Raw genomic sequence first — 17788 nt, forward strand, 5'->3', positions numbered from 1 at the left:
CGTCCTCCCATGAGGGCAGGGGACTGGACTCGATGACCTCTCTAGGTTCCTTCCAGTCCTAGAGTCAATGAATCTATTAATCTATGTACCTCCAGGATCCTGTGTGCATCAGAACAGTGCAGAATTGCGTACCTTATATCATTAGCAGGGCACAGGGTATTTTCAGTAGCGAGCTGCCATATGAGCAATCTAAGCATTTATTATCTATGCACACTCCAGGAAAAGTGAGTGTGCTCAATGACAAATGAAACTGTACTGAAGAACGGAGGATGTAGTTAGCTCTGCTTGGTAGGTGTGTTAGCAAGATCTCTGGATGACTTGGAGATGTGTGACAGAGCTGTGACTGAGATATGAGGAGATCTGTGTGTGTGTGGAAAGGCAGGAGATGCAGGTGCGCAGGATGAAGTATGTCTGAGTTCTATGTGGAATTGTGTAGGTTATGTCAGTAACAGGGCACGGGGCTTTAATTACAAAGGATATTGCCAGCCGTGAGATGGAATTTGAAAGGATTCTAATGCTTTCAGGATGGCTAAAGGAAAGTGTAGATTGAGATGGTATCCTGTATGTAACAGTAGCCCTACCCTTAAGCTGGGAGGTGTGAGTCCCAGCTTGCATAGATGTACCCTCTGTGCATAGCCAGGGTGGCATGAGCAGTGGCTTGAGCTAGCCACATGAGTACAAACCCACCCAGACCCCCTGGGCACATACTACTTGTGAGGCTCTCCCAAGCCACCATCCTAGCTACACTGTTCTTTTTAGTGCACTAGCTCAAGCAGAGCTAGCATGGGTGTGTCTATGAGACCTGGGAATCACCTCCCAGCTGAGACGTACCATCAGGGCATGGGAGCTATAAAAAGCTGTAAAGCAGTTCTCACATTGTACGTCTGATATTCTTTCTGGGGAGTTGGTAAGTGTACACCACAATCTGGAACCTTCTGAATTTTCAAAGTGACAAGGGCCACTTAGAGTACGTGCACAGTGAGGCATAGCTGAAAGAGCCTAGAGGGAAGCTAGCATGGTCAACCTTCCCCTACCCATTCTTGTCCTTTCATATTGTTAGCTGGAATCCTGTGGGTGACATTGAATGGACTGGAGAAGAAAGTGAAGAGCTTGAACATTTCAGCAACTGTGAGGTTGGCAGAGTAAAGGTCTGTGTGTTAACAGGGAGCACTGGGGAATTATTGAAAGCATTGGGGAATTCCTGATGTTCAGAAGTTTGAGTTTTGCTCAACTCAAGGTTCACCAAGGGGACGACCTGCCACCAAGCAACCTTAACTTTGTGTTAACAATTGTTTTGCCATTGAATTTGAAGGTAATATGAGTAACTGTGTGGATTTTAAAGCAATAAGAAAAGTCATCCTGAACCTTAACTATAGTGGAACTAGCATCCCACTATAACTGAATGTCTCTCTTTATCACTGTTTTATTTAATATATTTTCAGAGTAATTTCTGTAGATACTCATCACTGACAATGTTGTCCTTAAAACGATATAACATTATACCCATTTAGTTTATATTGGAGATCTTACTCTTCCGGCCTCTTCCAAAGCTTTTTGATCTTTTGACGCACGACCAGCCACAGAGCTCAGTCGAATAGCACTTGCAGGAATAATGAAAGGAATGCAGGCCAGGATAAGCAAAGTTAATCGCCAATCATATACAAAAGCAATAATGATGGCAGTCAGAAGGGTACAGGCAGTCTTAGTCAACAAGCCAAGTCGACTTCCAGTAGCCTATTAAAAGCAAAAGAGTCCGAAGTTAGAGTTAATTCTTGACACACTAAATAGAGATCAAATGTATGAAATCATTGTTCACTCAGGATCAAATATTCAGAGGGAGAACAATCATAAATGTTGTGCATTTAAAATGGACAATTATATATGCAAAAACCCATATGGACAATTACATATGCAAATATCTCTAGCTGTGGGTGAGGTTCAGGAAGCCTGATGAAAATGTGGCCACATGGGCTCAATTCAACAAAAAAATATCAGGGCCCTCCTGTGCCACAACAAGGCACAGAAATCATGAAGAGCCAACAGCCTCTAATTTGGGGCATTTCTGTTATTGGGTGCCCAGCTTAAGGCATCTAGGGCCTGATTTTCATAGGTGCTGTACATCAGCTAAAGATAATGGAAGCTGCAGGTTCCTTTAATTAGGCACTTTGTTTTCAGCAGTGTTAGCAGCAGGAAATGAGCGTTCACACCAAAGAGCTTTTCTCTCCCTGAGGATCTGCACATTCATGTCATCAAGATATGTAAAAGTGATGATTGGCACATGGGATCCGTGTAAACTGTGACAATACTCATGGCTTAGCTGAGCAAATAGTGGATTTTCCAGCTGGGGGCCAAACTGGAAAATTGATTTGATTAGATCTGAAATCATTTTTTGGCTGTGGGTGGGGGGGGTGTCAAATAAAAAATAATAATTTCAAATTGACCAAAACATTTTGGTTGACTAAAAACTCCCCCCGTTCCTCCCCACACAATTTTTTTTGTATTGATTTGGCCATTTTGCAGTGTTTTTCTCTTCTTTTTTATTTGGTCAAATTTGAAAATGAAATGCCATTTCAAAACAAAAGTGGAAATGGCATATTTTAAATGTTCAAAATGAAACATTTAGACTTAAAACAAATCTCCCTTCTTATCTCTTTTGACTATTAGTCAAATTAATGAATAGATTTGGGGTTCCTAAAAATACCATTCACTGAAAACATGTTGGCCAGCTCTACTCATGCCTGCAGATAAAATGGAAAGTTTTGTGGAAACAATCCATCTTTCAAATATCGCACTGTGGACAAACCAAGAAAACCTTGGGTGGGAAGTATGATACTTTCTTTGCTAGCCAGAAGTTCTCCTGCTCTCAAGAGACTTTTGTGTTCAATAAAGTTATACAACCAAACCAATGCCAAGATGAATTATTGCCATATACTCTAGGGGCTTACACATAAAGATCACTTTGAGACTTCAGCTAGCACAACATACGGCTGCCCACTTACTTAGCAGTAGCTGTGTTAGTTCCAGGCTATAGGAGAGAGAAGGTAGGTGAGGTAATATCTTTTATTGGACCAACTACTCTTGGTGAAGAAGACCTAAAGAAGAGCTCTGTGTGAGCTCGAAAGCTTCTCCCTCACCAACAGAAGTTGGTCTAATACAAGATATTACCTCACCCACCTTGTTTCTCACTCACTGATATTTATTTGTTCTCCAGAGCAGGGATTCTCACCCTTTTTCTTTCTGAGGCCCCCCACACATGCTGTAAAAACTTCATGGCCCATCTGTGCCACAATAACTGGTTTTCTGCATATAAAAGCCAGGGCCAGCATTACGGGGTAGCAAGCAGGGCAATTGCCTGGGGCCCCATGTCACAGGGCCCCCCATGAAGCTACATTGCTCAGGTTTTGGCTTCATCCCCATGTGGTGGGGCTCAAGGCCCTGGGCGTCAGCCCCATGAGGTGGGGCTTTGGCTTTCTGCCCTTGGCCCCAGTGACTCTAATGCTGGCCCGGCTTGACGGACCCCCTGAAACCTGCTCGCAGCCGGTTGAGAACCACTGCTCCAGGGAATGCAGTGTTCTCATGTTCATTTTGATCTATTAAGCTTTTTCATAGTTTGGATCCCATGCACCTGTTTTACCTTGACAGCTGGGATGATGGACCTTATCCTCAAGAATTAAGTTGCAGTTTTTAAAGATTCAAATAATTGTACGTTCAGTCAAATCTTTGAGTGATTCCCACTCTGTGCTGGCCAGTAAAGAGGAGATGGGAGGGAGTATGAAATCTACTAGTGTACTTGTGGCACCTTAGAGACTAACAAATTTATTTGAACATAAGCTTTTGTGGGCTAAAGCCCACTTCATCGGATGCACAGACTGGAACATACAGTACGAAGATATTTATGTATACAGAGAACATGAAAAGGTTGAAGTGGCCATACCAACTGTAAGAGGCCAATCAATTGAGATGAGCTATCACAGTGGTTCTGAAACTTTTGTCCTGGTGACCCCTTTCACATAGCAAGTTTCTGAGTGCAACCCCCATTATAAATTAAAAACACCTTTTTAAATATTTAACACCATTGTAAATGCTAAAGCCACAATGGGGTTAGGGGTAGAGGTTACAGGTCACAACTCCCCATGTAATACCCTTGTGACCCCCTGAGGGGTCCTGACCCCCAGTTTGAGAAACCCTGAGCTATCATCAGCAGGAGAAAAAAAGACTTACAGTTGGTATGGGTAGTTCCACCTTTTCATGTTCTCTGTATGTATAAATATCTTCTTGCTGTATGTTCTAGTCTATGCATCCAATGAAGTGGGCTGTAGCCCACGAAAGCTTATGCTCAAATAAATCTGTTAGTCTCTAAGGTGCCACAAGGACTCCTGATCTTTTTGTGGATACAGACTAACACGGCTGCTACTCTGAAACCTGAGGATGTAGTTAGTCTAGTGAATCCGAGAGCTAGGGATTTTTTTTTTTTTAATACAAGTGAAGTAGAAATTAAATTTTATTTTAAACTATTGAATAAATCAGGAAACTTATTACTCTTTGCTCATGAGCGAATTTATTTTAAAAAGTATGACTGATTTTTTTCTTCAGAATTTTTTTGATGGGGTCGTGTGGTGGGGAGGAAAGGGGAGATTGGCCAATTCTGCAGAATTTGCCACTTACATGCAGGATTTTCAGTGGCTCCTATCCTACTCCACTCCCAAAAGTCACACAGTCCCTTGTGCTTCTGCCATCACTGATACTCTGTATTAATGACAATTCACTTCACCGCAGAAAGCCCACATAAACAGGCTTCCTGTGTATGAAGAGTAGTGGACAGAGTTGGGAAGAACAAATCTACCCACATCAACATGAGCTCAGGGCATTGACTGCATTGCAATTCTCCCACAACTACAGCCTCTCCAAGCAACCGAAGTGGGACTTTAGGGCCACTTGATACACGGAAGACTTTGATCCATCAGGCAGTTTAAGTGGTGCAGAAGTGCTTACACTGGCCCTTGGACATGGCTTACTTTTAAAGTTACTAAGTTGTTTACTTAGTCGCTTACAGCAAGGAAATGGAAGGTGTAAGAACATCTGCTGAAGCTTTAGTAATCGTCATTAATTGGGACCAGTGAAACTGTTTCCAAGACTATTTAAATGTGTCAGAGAGCCTCTAGAGTAGATTTACCAACTCGTTTTCCAAAATAACTTCATTGCCCCTTGCCAACACTGCAATTCATAGTTGCAAGCAAAATGTAAAAACAAAAACAAACATACCCCTTTGACTTGTGAAGCGTCCGTAGCTATTCTGGTTAACAAAACCCCTATGGCATTTTTAGGATCGTCGTACCAGCCAATCTCCTGCAAGGGAACAGACGGTTCCGTTATTTTTGCTTTTGCAAGTGAAATCTTCTTACCGTAACTCAGACTGGTCAGGGTCATTAGTACAATGTATGGACATTTAAAGCTTGACTAGCACGTGTGCGTGGGGAAGAGAGAGAGCCAACATAAGCACTAAGATACTCACTCTTCTTCTGTGATGAGCAACATTTGTCAGATAAACTGAAAACAATCTTAAAATAAACTATTCTTACCCGCAGAACATTTGGGTTTTTTGGTCATTTTCCCTCTCCTCCCGGATCCCCTTAGAATGCTCCTGTGCATATGCAGAACCCTGTGATACCAAGCTCTACCAATGGGTGTGCAGGGTGCTTAAGTGTTCATCCACAGAGAATCCTCAGCAAGGAACAAAGAGAGGTGTGTCCCTTCCCAGGGATCCATCAGGAGGGAGTATCCAAGGACAGTCATGTTGCAATAGTATTATTGTAAATCATTCCTGATCCAGCTGGTCATCTTGACTAGAGAAACCACTCTAGTGAGCAAAGATAATGCTTTGAGAACCTACACCTGTTATGATATGGTCTGTTTGCTATGGAGTTGGATGCAAACAGACCTAAACCTATTTATCTACACATTTATATCATGACCATCAGGGTCAGATACAGATTTATCTTCTGTTTTGTTAATCTTTGCAAATATACCAATGCACTCAGATACATGCATGTTTTATACACTCTTCAGTATGGTCGATAGTGAAAGAGATGGCATCAAAATTAGACAGCTCTCCTACCAGCACTGAGTTAATTTTTACATGCTTTTGCTTTATTTTGTTTCGCACGTGTGCTCACAGACTTGCCGCTTGCGCAGTGTTGAAGTGTCACTAAAAGGATGGGTTCTCTCGAAGCCATGTTGGAGGGAGGCTCTACACAGGCCGCAGGGAACCAGGAATTTTCATGGTGTTATACAAATATCACCCCACAAAAGCCACCTGGATCACATGGCAGGAGTGCTGCATATTTGCTGTCTATCGCTCTGACCCAGAAACGAGGCCCGTACCTGCTGAAGCAATGCTTTGAATGACAAAGATCGCAATCTCTTGGTCAGAACTTCCCCAGACTTTCCAAACATGAATCCCTGAAAAGGGAGAATGGGAAATACAACAGTTGAATTGTATGTGCTGGGCTGTACAGTCATATTTAGAACAACCTGCTGTAAATGTGATGATATTTCAACCGTTCAGCCACACAGTTTACAGAACCTACACAGTGTTTTGGGAGATGGTTTCAGATGTTAGTTTAAAGCTGGTGAAAGGTACCACACACATTCCTGGAAACTGAAGTTTCATCGTACTGCCCCACCCACATGCTTCCGCAGCCAGCTGCAGAGGTCAGCAGTGGAGTCACCTTCCCTGCTTACTCATTCCTTAGCCTCACTACTCACTCTGCTATCTAACACTGCCAACTGGGATGGTGTTTTTTGTAGCGTACACAGCAATGTTGTGGAACTGGGCTGTGCCCAAACGCATTTCCCCTAGGACACAGAATGGTCAGCAGCATCTTTCAGGCATTGCTGCCTTGGGCTGCTTGGTAACTAGCAATCGGGAAGTGTAAGGCTCTGTATTCCATACCAGCCACTTGAGCCATTCAGTGGCTTGACTCTGGAACAGTTTATAAGAAACATAGTGAATCATGGCCGGGGGGGGAGGGGGGCGGGGCGGGGAAGTGAGGCAATTAGCCCCAGGCCTCGGGCCCCACAGGGGCCCCCATGAGAGTTTTTTGGGGGCCCTGGAGCGGGGTCCTTCACTTGCTCCGGGGACCCCAGAAAACTCTCGCTTCTTTCACTCCGGGTCACAGGCAATTCGGCGGCGGTGGGGTCCTTCTGCTCCGGGACCCGCCGCTGAAGACCCCAGACCCCCTGAATCCTCTGGGTAGCCCTGTAGTGAATACAAAGTTGCATTATGTCCCCAACATACCTCTCAACGAGATCTGAAAATCTGGACTATAATGTATGTGACCAGATACTCAGCTTTGACTTTTCAATGTAGTGAAGTTTACCTGGATGATGTGTGTTACTAAGCTGATCACTGCCAGGACAAGAAACATTAGAGAAAGCAATGTGGTGTTTTTGCTCCTTTTTTCAGGATCTGTTTCTTCAAAAGCCTATGTAAGAAGAGCACAAAGTGACCACCAGTTACAATAGCTCAGGAAACACTGTAGAAACTATTGAACTTCACCTTCTCTCAGCTCTTCTTCAGCACCTGACTTCTGCCACCCCTCAGCTTTCTGTTGCTGGCCAGGAGGTCACTCCACCTCTCCCAGCTGACCTGCCTCTCATCAGCTGCTCCTTCTCCAACCCTCCACCAGACCCTCCCCTCATTTGCCTGTGAGCTGCAGTTCCACTAAACCCTGCCTCCAGGCTGCCACTTCACCAGCTCTCATCTGCCTTCCACTGAATATCGTCACTCCGTCAGACCATCAACCTCCCCTCCAGCTGACTACAACACCCCTCTTCTCTTGCCTGAAGATAAAAGATTCCCTTAACATCTTGCTCCAACCATTCTCCCTGGCTGCTGCTCCAACTCCCAACAGCTTCCAACAATCATATACTGGAATCCAAAGGAAGACTCCATTTCTTCCCTGCAATGATTCAGGAATCAAGGGGTTAATTATTCAGACAGTCCCATGGATGTCCCTGGTACTTACAAACATGTTGGAATGCAAGGTACCTTGAAGGAGCTTACTGTCCGAAGAGAACGGGTACAATGCAAAGAGCAGGGTCAAGTACAAGGCAGGGAGCCTGCACAACAGTGGAGCAGGGTAAATGAAAACTGAGTTTGATAAGGGAAGGTGATTTGCTTCTCTGGAAAGGTGAAGTCATTCCAAATACGGGGCTGGAAAATAGGCAAGAAGTCCCAAGTGGGGAGAGGAGATTAAGAGCTTGATCAAGTTCCTACTGAAGTCAATGGAAAGACTCCAGTAGAGTTCAGTGACAGTGGGAGTAGAAGGAGGCTCTAAGGCATCACCAAAGAGGACTAGCTGGAGGGTCGGGCAGGATTTAAAGTTCTGCATTTGTGCCTGGTTCAAGTTAGTTTACCATACAGTTTTGATACTTACCCCAATTATTTTTCCATATATAACAGAAAATGCAGGGTGGACGCCACCAGAGAAGGCAGCAGCAATCACGCCAAAGAATATATGCAGCCACTCAGGTTTGTTCAGAGCCAGGATTCTGGAATAAGGCACAGCAGGGAGATTTTCCTCCTATATAAGAGATAAAATTCAGCTGTTCACTGAAAGTTGTGGAACATGACAATTTCCTCAGCTAGGGGGTAAATCAGTAAACTGTCCTAGCAACTGTTCACAGATAATTCACCCCAGCCTCCAATGTACACACTGAATGAGCAAACGTACTGAAGATTTACCGCTCTGTAATTTAAGGTCTTAAAACTGCAATTGTAAATAAAAAAAAAAATCTGCAGGCATCAATTTAACAAAAGGCTCACTGGGTGGTGGGTGGGATGGGGACTATATAGTTCAGTGAAATGTCAGATAAAATTGCAGTCCATGGTCACTGACCCTAACACATGAATCATTATAATGACCTAAAAAGTCTCACTGTTCTGAGCACAAAAAAATCAGTCTAGTTCAGCCTCTGCTAAATGCTAGTGGGTTTGCAGTAATACAATTGGGTCGACTTATGTCAGTTAGTCTGTTTTGTCTTTTACAAAATACAGACCATGAATCATTACCATATGCATGGAAAACACATATGAAACAGTGATTTAGGCTTCATCTCCCTTGAAAAACACATGGCAGCTCAATTCAGCTTCACTGAGCTATTCAAAATGTCCATACATTTGTTGAGGAAGTTGTGGAAAATGAAATGAAAACATAAGAACTGGTACAAATTATTAAATGAGGTTCTGAGCCAGTTGTGATGGCCTCGCCTGATTATCTTTGCCTGTGTTACAGATACTGGAAAAGCCTGCCCACACTTTAACCATACAAGCCTGCTGAACTTTGTGACATCAATAATTTCATGGCTTTCAATCTGATTTCTTCACTTTACTGCAAACAGTATGAATTCTGAAGCCATGTATCTTGCCATCTACCGTATTTCCTCTGACAAGGCCCAAATGCAACAGTTATGAATTGATAAAAAAAGTGTGTTCTGGACTTCTGGATGATACATTGTAAGAATGGATCCAGTTGCTGCTTATTGTTCGCATCATGTTCTATCAGTAGACTGTACTATAATATAAAAAGAACTCCTAGAAGAGGGTTTCTTCACTGGTGGGTTGTGACACAAAATTGGGTCATCTGAATATGTTGAAGGATCACAGGGCTGGCTGGGCTCAGCTTCCCACTCTGGGCTTTCTGACCAGATGCACATGGTCACAACACCACTCTCACAAATTTGGCCCATCAGGGGAGCCAGGCCAAATCTGAGCAGTGCTTCAACCTCTGAGGAGTAGGGAGCCAAGCCCAGCTAGTCCTGCGGGACAGGAGCTAGGATCTGTCTCAAGACTGATTTGTTTACACCTGTGTTTTCCCTGAAGATTCCCAATTCAAGTATTCGCCCAGGTCAATGCTGCATATGACAGAATCATAGCAAAGATGACACGGATTAAGATCTTTTTAAAAAAGAAAATAGAATGACCTTTATTCCTATTCTCACAAGCTATCACTAAACTTTAGGATTAAACTGAATTGTAACACTAACCTCTTTCTCCTTTGTTTTCTTCTTTTCAGACGACGTTTTCTTAGAAGAAGTCTTTCTGCTTGTATGCCTTCCGGATCTCTTAGGAATGCTTCCCATCTCAGTGATTCCTGGTTTTTCAAAACCACCAAGATCAGTCAGATTCTCCATCCTGAGATCATCTAAATCCTCTTCCTCATAGTCTTCATCTTCTGTCTCTTCATCACTTTCTGACATCTCATTTTGAGTGTTTCCACCATGACCCTAGTGACAAGCAAGGAACAGTGATACACAGTCACAAGACAGTTTGTAGCAAGGGAAAGGAACATGTACTTGGTATGGAAACAAACAAAACCACCACCACTTTGGTTACATTGTCACTTTCATATGGTAGTTTGTATAGACCAAGTATTCTGCCAGTATAAGTTGGTGCAGTTGCAACTTACACCAGCAGAGAATTTGGCTCTGTATGTCCCCCCGCACTATCTATATAGTTCTGTTATGATGTCATCCACCTCTTTTGCTCAGTTATGTTTGACTCATTACACTGTGTAAATGTGAAGCTACCGGTGAAAAACCAACCACTTCCAACTCAGAAACAAGATTGACTGATCAACTTTCACTAAACTAGAAAATATGCAGAAACTGCAAAGTGAAAATGGCCCAGCTGTTTGAATGCAGAACTTGCATGTGTCAGCAATAGTATCAGTGAGATCATAGGCGCCAACACTGTGGGTGCTCTGTGGCTCAAGCAGCCACCAAAAAAAATAGGGGGTGTTCAGCACTTGCAGGGCTGGATAATCTTTTGTGGGCCCCAGCGCCTGGACTGTGGCCCTTCCCCAATGGCCCACCCACCACTCCACCCCAAGGCCTCTCCCCCGATTGGCCTCTTCCTCCCCAAGGCCCCATCGCACTCGAACAAGAGGTCCCGCTGTTGCTCAGCCTCTTCCCCGAGGCCCACCTGTGCTCTGCCCAGAGGTGCCACCCCTGCTCAGCCTCCCTCCCTCTCACCCCCGAAGCCCTGCCCACAGGTCACAAGAGAGGGGGAGGGGGACGGAGAGGAACACCCTCCAGCAAATTCAAAAATCAGCACCTGTGAGTGAGATATGCAGATAATGTTCTGGAGTAGAGAGATGGCCAGTAAATCTGAAGCATTTAGTCAGGAGTGCTCTATCACATCTCATTACCTGCTGCATCACAAGAGAATAGTAGATACCCTTCTGTGTCATGAGTTCATTGTGTGCTCCCTGTTCAACAACAACACCGTTGTGAAATCCAGCGATAATGTCAGCTGTTCGGATTGTGGAGAGCTGGTGAGCTATCACAATGGTGGTACGTCCAGCCCTAGCCTTACCGGGGAAAAAACCAGAGAGATTTATTTTAAAATGTGGTGAACCCCCCGCCCCAGAAAATCCCTACCTAACAGTGTGGAAAATACAAGCGTAAAAGCCCTGCTGATCCTCTATAGCTGATCAATATTTCCATGCCTGCTGTCTGATTTAATAACCAAAGGACACTTCTGATTACAAAATCCACATTTATAATAATGACAGGGGAAAGTGGATTAATTTTATAGGCTGTGCAGGTACTCACTGCCTATAGCTAAGGTTGCCTGACACTTCCAATTGTAAGACCTGTTGTCAGATGCTTATAACTTTGTCAAGATTTAATTATTTGGGATGAAACTTTCCATGCTGATATCTGCCTCACCTTCTTCTCCTCCCCCCGCCCACCTATTTTAGCAAAAATGGTTCAATGATTTCTCAGAATGAGGTTAGAGAAAATAATGTTGTTTTGCCCATATTAAAAAATTCTTATAACTGTTTAATTGAGAAGCTTTATCACCTAAATGCTTGAGAGCAGGGATATGAAATTTGGAGGAGATGAGCATGGCTCACTGGTATCAGGTGCCTTTTACCATTCCCATGAAAATCTGCCCAAATTTGGGGGGGCTGAGATATGAGGCTCTGAACATCTCAATTTGCATGTGCTCAGTAGAGACTTATTAGAGTTCAGCAGCTAAATTCCCCAAAGAAACAGTCTGAGCTCGCTGCATTGTATGGCAGGAGTGCACATGCACCATCCCCACACAGTGACTAAGCATGTTCCTGCCCAGGATTGTAGGGGCTGGGCAGGACTTTGCCTGCAATTTCTCCTCCCTATAGTCAGGGGGAGTTGTGGTCCCCAGTATGACAATCTACCTGGAGCGTCAGGTGATCGGGCTGACGCAGCAGGATTGTTTGGGGAGGAGGAGATGACGTAACACATAAAGTGTTTAAATTTTAAAGCTTTATTAATAAAATAAAATACAGCAGAGAGTGCTGGGAATGCTCCCACGTCGCTCAGGGGAAGAGAGAAAGCATTAGGGCCCCAAGCCCTAACCCACCTTCACACTCACACAAGCACTACCCAAAGCAGGCCAGGCCTGGGTGTAACGTAAGAAGAAGAGGGGTAGGGGTGGACGGGAGTTCTTGCCCTGGGCCCAGGTCGTCCCGGGGATCCACTGTAATCTCCAAGTTGCCCCAGCTCTCAGGAGGGTCCTGGGCTTCTTTGGGGGTGGTTTCAGTCAGGGCCCTCTATTCCGGTGCTCTTTGTACCAGTTCAAACAGGCTTGATATGGTTTTTTCCCTTTCCCAAAGCATCCCAGCTCCAGGGACGCCTGTCTGGCTCCCACTCGTGTTGTCTTGTTTGTGTTTTAGCCTCTGCAGCCCAGGGCTTTGTTTTCCTCTTTGCTGGTTTTGCTGTCCAGCAGGTGCAGGTCTGTGTAGTTGGCTGCGAGCAGTGTCGTTGGGTGGAGGACAGTGTTTTATCTTCGAACTGAGCTTGTTATTTGCAGTGTTGAATTAACCTGTTCTCTGCTCTTTTCTTTTTCTTCTCCCCGTCTTCGGCCTCTTGTGACCTAAAAAACCCCTTCCACTCTCCACTCACACACCTTTAATCCTCCCCAAAATGCTTTGTCATGCTTGCAACAGCATTAGCAATATACAGTGCTAATCTGCCTTCCCAGGGACCTCCCTAAGGGGAGAGGGCCATTGGGTTGTGACACCAGCACAGGAAACAAGAGTAGGGAGAGCAGAATGAACAGTGATTATGGAAGGAATCAAAGTTATGCAGTAAAGGATGCTCTTGTCTGCAGGAAACCTGCCTTATTTGTTGCAGAAGTTGTAAGGCAGGGCCGCCCAGAGAATTCCGGGGGACTGGGGTCTTCGGCAGTGGGGGGCCCTGGCTTCGGCAGTAATTCGGAGGCGGGGGGTCCTTCCACTCTGGGACCTGCCGCCGAAGTGCCCCGAAGACCCGCAGTGGGGGCCGCCCGCCACCAAATTACCACTGAAGCGAGATCCGCCGCCGAAGTGTAGCCGGGTCTTCGGGGCATTTCGGCGGCGGGTCCCAGAATGGAAGGATCCCCCGCCGCCGAACTACCGCCGAAGCAGGATCCGCCGCCGAAGTGCAGCCAGGTCTTCGGGGCACTTTGGCGGCGGGTCCCGGAGCGGAGGGACCCGCTGCCGGTGAAGACCAGGAGCAGAATCTCCGGGGGCCCAGGCTCCATGAGTGTTTTCCGAGCCCCCGGAGTGAGCGAAGGATCCCACTCCAAGGGCCCTGAAAAACTCTCCTGGGGGACCCTGCGGGGCCCGAGGCCTGGGGCAAATTGACCCACTTTTCCCCACCTCTGGGAGGCCCTGTTTTAAGGTGTGTAGTGAATGAGACAGGGGATTGCAAGAAAAGAAAGGATGGTCTCATTGTTGCAGCAGCTGAATACTGCCCTAGAGAATTGGATTCTAGACATGTCTCTGTGCTGAGCATTCACGGCTGCAACTGAAGTCAATGGGAGATGTGCTTTTAACATATCTAGCACTGTATAAAGCAAAATTCTCTGAAATATTGAGTCCTGGGCATCACAGATCATGCACCCAAAAGTAGTATGCACTTTCAACACTAACGTCTCCATGCCTCAGTTCCCCTTCTCTAATATGGGAGTAATACTACCACCTTACCTCTTGGGAGTGTTGTGAAGATAAATTCATTAGTGTTTATGAAGCACTCAGATACTAGAGTGATGAGAGGTATAGAAAAGCCCATGAGGAAGTTAATAATTCTGTTTTCACAGCAGGGTTTGAATGGCATGGGGCCATCCACTGAATGCTGAGGATGAAAAGAAATATTGACTAGCACTGAATGTTGAATAGCACCATCCTCTGCACTGAATGAAGCAGGGGGTCTTGTGGAAAAAATAGTATGGGATCATGTAACTGACGACTGTCCCCTAATGCAGACGCACAAGGGGACCAAATTAATGTTGACCAGGAAACTTTAATTCTGTCATTCCCTAAATTTTGAGGGCTTGACTTTGGAACCTTAATGTTCTTTTCATGTAGAGTGACTCTGTGTGTGTGTGTGTAATTCAGTATAAATATTGATATTATCTATGTAGAATATAAGGCTCAGCACCCTGAGATTGCTTAATGGAGTTTTGATTAAATATTACAGGGTCATATCATGACACCAAAATTTGAGCATGCATCCCTATTGATTTCAATGCCCTCCTCGAAACCAACGGAGAGCTGTGCTTAAAAACAGATGGCATGCTATAGCCTTTAATGTCAAGCTTGCCATATGGTTGTTGTGCTTCTTAATACTGATTGATAACTCTAGCAACAGGATTCCTACCTTATTAAGAGCTGCTTGCACAATAGATTCACTCTGAGTGTCCAGAGCAGACGTGGCTTCATCCAGCAGCAGAATCCTGGGATTCCTTGCCAGGGCACGGGCAATAGCAATTCGCTGTTTCTGCCCTCCGCTCAGCTGAGCTCCCCTTTCCCCCACCATGGTGTTAAGTTTCTGAGAGAGGAGTATCGAGATTGCAGAAGGGGTCAGTTGAAATCCTTTTACACCCCCACCCCCGTCTTACTGTTACTATCATATACAGAAATTCCCTCTTTTAAAAGTTTTATGATGGATGCTCCAATAAACGCTTTAAGAATAATTACTTCTAAAGAAGTGTCTTGGCCAATTACATTCAGTGTTTTTTCCCCCCTTGAGGCAGAGGACAGTTTAAAATTCCTAACGATTGGTTTACAGTTTTGTCTCTGTCTCACCTTCTAGTTGGCTAGGAATTAGTATGTGGTGTGATGGTTTTCTATTAGCTTAAAGAAGGTACTCTTTAATTTTAACTCTAAAATTAGATTTTTCAATTATTATAAAAAGCAGCAATTGAAGTGAAAAAAACCAGACAAACTAGAACTGGCTGAAGGAATCCAGCCATTTGTTTGGCTAACAATACTAACCAGTGACTACTCAGGACACAAAGCAATTTTGTTTGCCAAGCAAAACCAGTTTAAAAACAAAAAACAAAAACAAAAAAAAAAACAAAAAAAAAGATGGGAATATTGGAAGTGGAAAAAAATAGATAATACCTAGCAGAAGAAAACAGAATAAAAACAATCTGATAAATTGAAAAAAAATCTCTCATTGTCCATAGAAATTCCTTATCCACCCTGTAACGGGTTGGACTCACCCCTGCAGCACCTCCTGCTCGTTGCTCTGGGGAATTAGCTCGTTCCAGGCAACGGAGCGCCCTCTGCAGGCTGGTGATCCACCTGTCTTCTGGCCCCCCGTGTCCCTCCCTGGACCCGGTGCCCTCTTACATGGGGTGCTACCCCCTAGCAGTAACCCCTTTCTCTTAGGGTCTCCCCTCCTCAGGGAACCCCTACCCTCTAGCCCCACCTTGCCTCAATATGTGGCTACTGTCAGTCATTGTCTAGCCCCACACCCTGGGGCAGACTGCAGCATCGGCCCACTCATCACAGGCAAAAGGGGTTTGGACCTGCTGCCTTAGCCTACCCCTGGGCTGCCCTCTGCAACCCCCAGTAGCTGTTGGCCCTTCGCTAGGCCGCAGCCTGGGGCTTTCTAGGCTGGAGCTCCCCAGCTCCTTAGCCTTCCCCAGCCCTGCTTCACTCAGGTATCTGGTCTCTAGTTCACAGCAGCTAGGCCCATCTCCCTCTACATGCAGAGGAAGACTGTCTGGGCTTCTGGCTTTCCTGCCTTTTATAAGGCCCTGGGCTCAGTTTGGGGCGTGGCCCCCAGCTGCAGCCATTTCCCCAATCAGCCCAGCCTAAAGGCTGTCTTCTCAAGCCCTGCCAGGCCACTTTTAAACCCCTCACAGCAGGAGCAGGGTCCACCCTGCCACAGGGACCTCTCTGTGTCCCTGGGTTGCCCTGCTGGCTGGAGGGCTCCCCCTTCTCTGGCTGCCTTGCTGGCTGGAGCTCCTTCTTCCTTTCCTGGGCTGCTGCTGCTGGCTGGAGTGCTTCTTCCCAGGACTGCTGCTCCTGCTACAACTGCTGCTGAGTGGGTGAGTGAGGGATGGGGGGGGCCTTGCTGGCCAGCCCCCACTCCCGCACCTCTGGAGGGAGAAGCCAGGACCCCACCACCACCACTACAGCTACCACCTGGGGGGTCCTTCCTGCCTGGCCACCAGGGCTGCTGGAGGAGGGGAGGCTGCTGCTGCTGCTGCTGGAGCTGTGTTTGTCCCGGGGAGCTGCTGGAGCCTGGAGGAGGACTAAGAAGACCACCGGCTGCTGGGAAGTGCACAGGAATCTGAAGACCACTGTGGAGGGGGCCTTAAAAACTGAATAACTTTTTGACTGTGCTCTAGTGGTGGGGGTTTAGACTGTGTTTGTGGGGACACGGGGGTGTGGCGTGGAGCCTGCCCCCTGGTCCATCTTTGTCCCCCCCCAACCCCCACCACCACCGCTGCCCCCTCCACCACCCCTGCAGTCCCTTACCATCTGCCTCAGTTCCTGCCTCTGGGACTCAGCTGCTCGCCTGGCCTGCCACGCCCTATTGCCACCGTTTGGGCCTCCAGCGGCAGCCAGCCAGCCATTGACTTTGCACAAGTGCTTGTGGGTGCACGCACCCCCCCCTTCCCCTGGACTGACCCCTTTCCCTCTGCAACAGGCCCCCTAGCTTTGCCCCTTGTTGCCTGCCCCGTTCGCGCCTTGTGGCCCCCCCTCCCCCGGCACCCAGCTTCAGTTTGTTTGCCTGCCCCGCCCATCTCCCTTTGCAGCTTTGTTTGTCCTGCCCCGGCCCTGACGCCAGCCCCTTGGTCCCTCCGCCCCACTCCCAGCCTGGTTGCTCCCCTCCCTCCGCGGCCCCTTGCCCTGATTAGCCCCTCCCTTTGTGCACCCATAGCTCCATCAGTGCGCTTGTGCCTCTCCCCTGTTTAAGTTGCCCCTCTTGCACTGCACCCCCCATTGCTCTTGTTTCCCCTCCCCTCCCCTAGTGCAGCTAGAGGAGCCGGATTTCAATCCTCTGTTGGTGACTGACCCCCCCCCCCGAAGTCCTCGATAGTCCCCGTATCTGCCCCCCCCCCTATTGTTGGCACCATCCTCCCTGCCCACAGCCTAGCAGGGAGGAGTAGGTGACCTGTCCCTTACCCCCACCCCCTTTCTCCGGTGTTTACCCTCCCTCCCCGTTCAGCATGGCGGGAGGGGCGGCGGGTGGGATCCCCGGGATGACGTCTGTCCCCCCTCCCTCGCCTGCTCCCCCCAAATGCCTCCCGGTCTCGACCTCACCCGCCGCTGCCGGACCACCTGCCACGGCTCCCGCTGAGGCGCCGGCAGCGGCGACCGACGGGGTGCCCTCTGCTGCTGCCACGTCCCTGGTCCCTTCCGCCTCTGGGGGAGCCCCCCCAGCCGGCGGAAAGGGCCAGGGCAAAAAGAAGGGAAAGGGCCCCGCTAGAAAGACTAAGCCCTCCATGGCGGAGCCTGCC

The 17788-nt window shown here is 47.0% G+C and overlaps 1 protein-coding gene across 1 annotated transcript in view; it reads right to left on the minus strand.

Annotated features, from left to right (window-relative positions):
- LOC123363276 (ATP-dependent translocase ABCB1-like) overlaps positions 1–17788 on the minus strand; it is a 63150-nt gene that overhangs the window by 16799 nt on the left and 28563 nt on the right. Inside the window, exons 9-16 of the mRNA XM_045004144.1 lie at positions 14689–14859; positions 11211–11372; positions 10048–10287; positions 8439–8585; positions 7380–7484; positions 6382–6459; positions 5263–5346; positions 1531–1734 (exon numbers count right to left, since the gene is read on the minus strand). Of these exons, the coding sequence (XP_044860079.1) occupies positions 1531–1734; positions 5263–5346; positions 6382–6459; positions 7380–7484; positions 8439–8585; positions 10048–10287; positions 11211–11372; positions 14689–14859 (1191 nt within the window). The remainder of the gene's footprint in view (positions 1–1530; positions 1735–5262; positions 5347–6381; positions 6460–7379; positions 7485–8438; positions 8586–10047; positions 10288–11210; positions 11373–14688; positions 14860–17788) is intronic.

Source organism: Mauremys mutica, chromosome 2 (assembly GCF_020497125.1).
Source record: "Mauremys mutica isolate MM-2020 ecotype Southern chromosome 2, ASM2049712v1, whole genome shotgun sequence".
Classification (NCBI taxonomy): Eukaryota; Metazoa; Chordata; order Testudines; family Geoemydidae; genus Mauremys; species Mauremys mutica.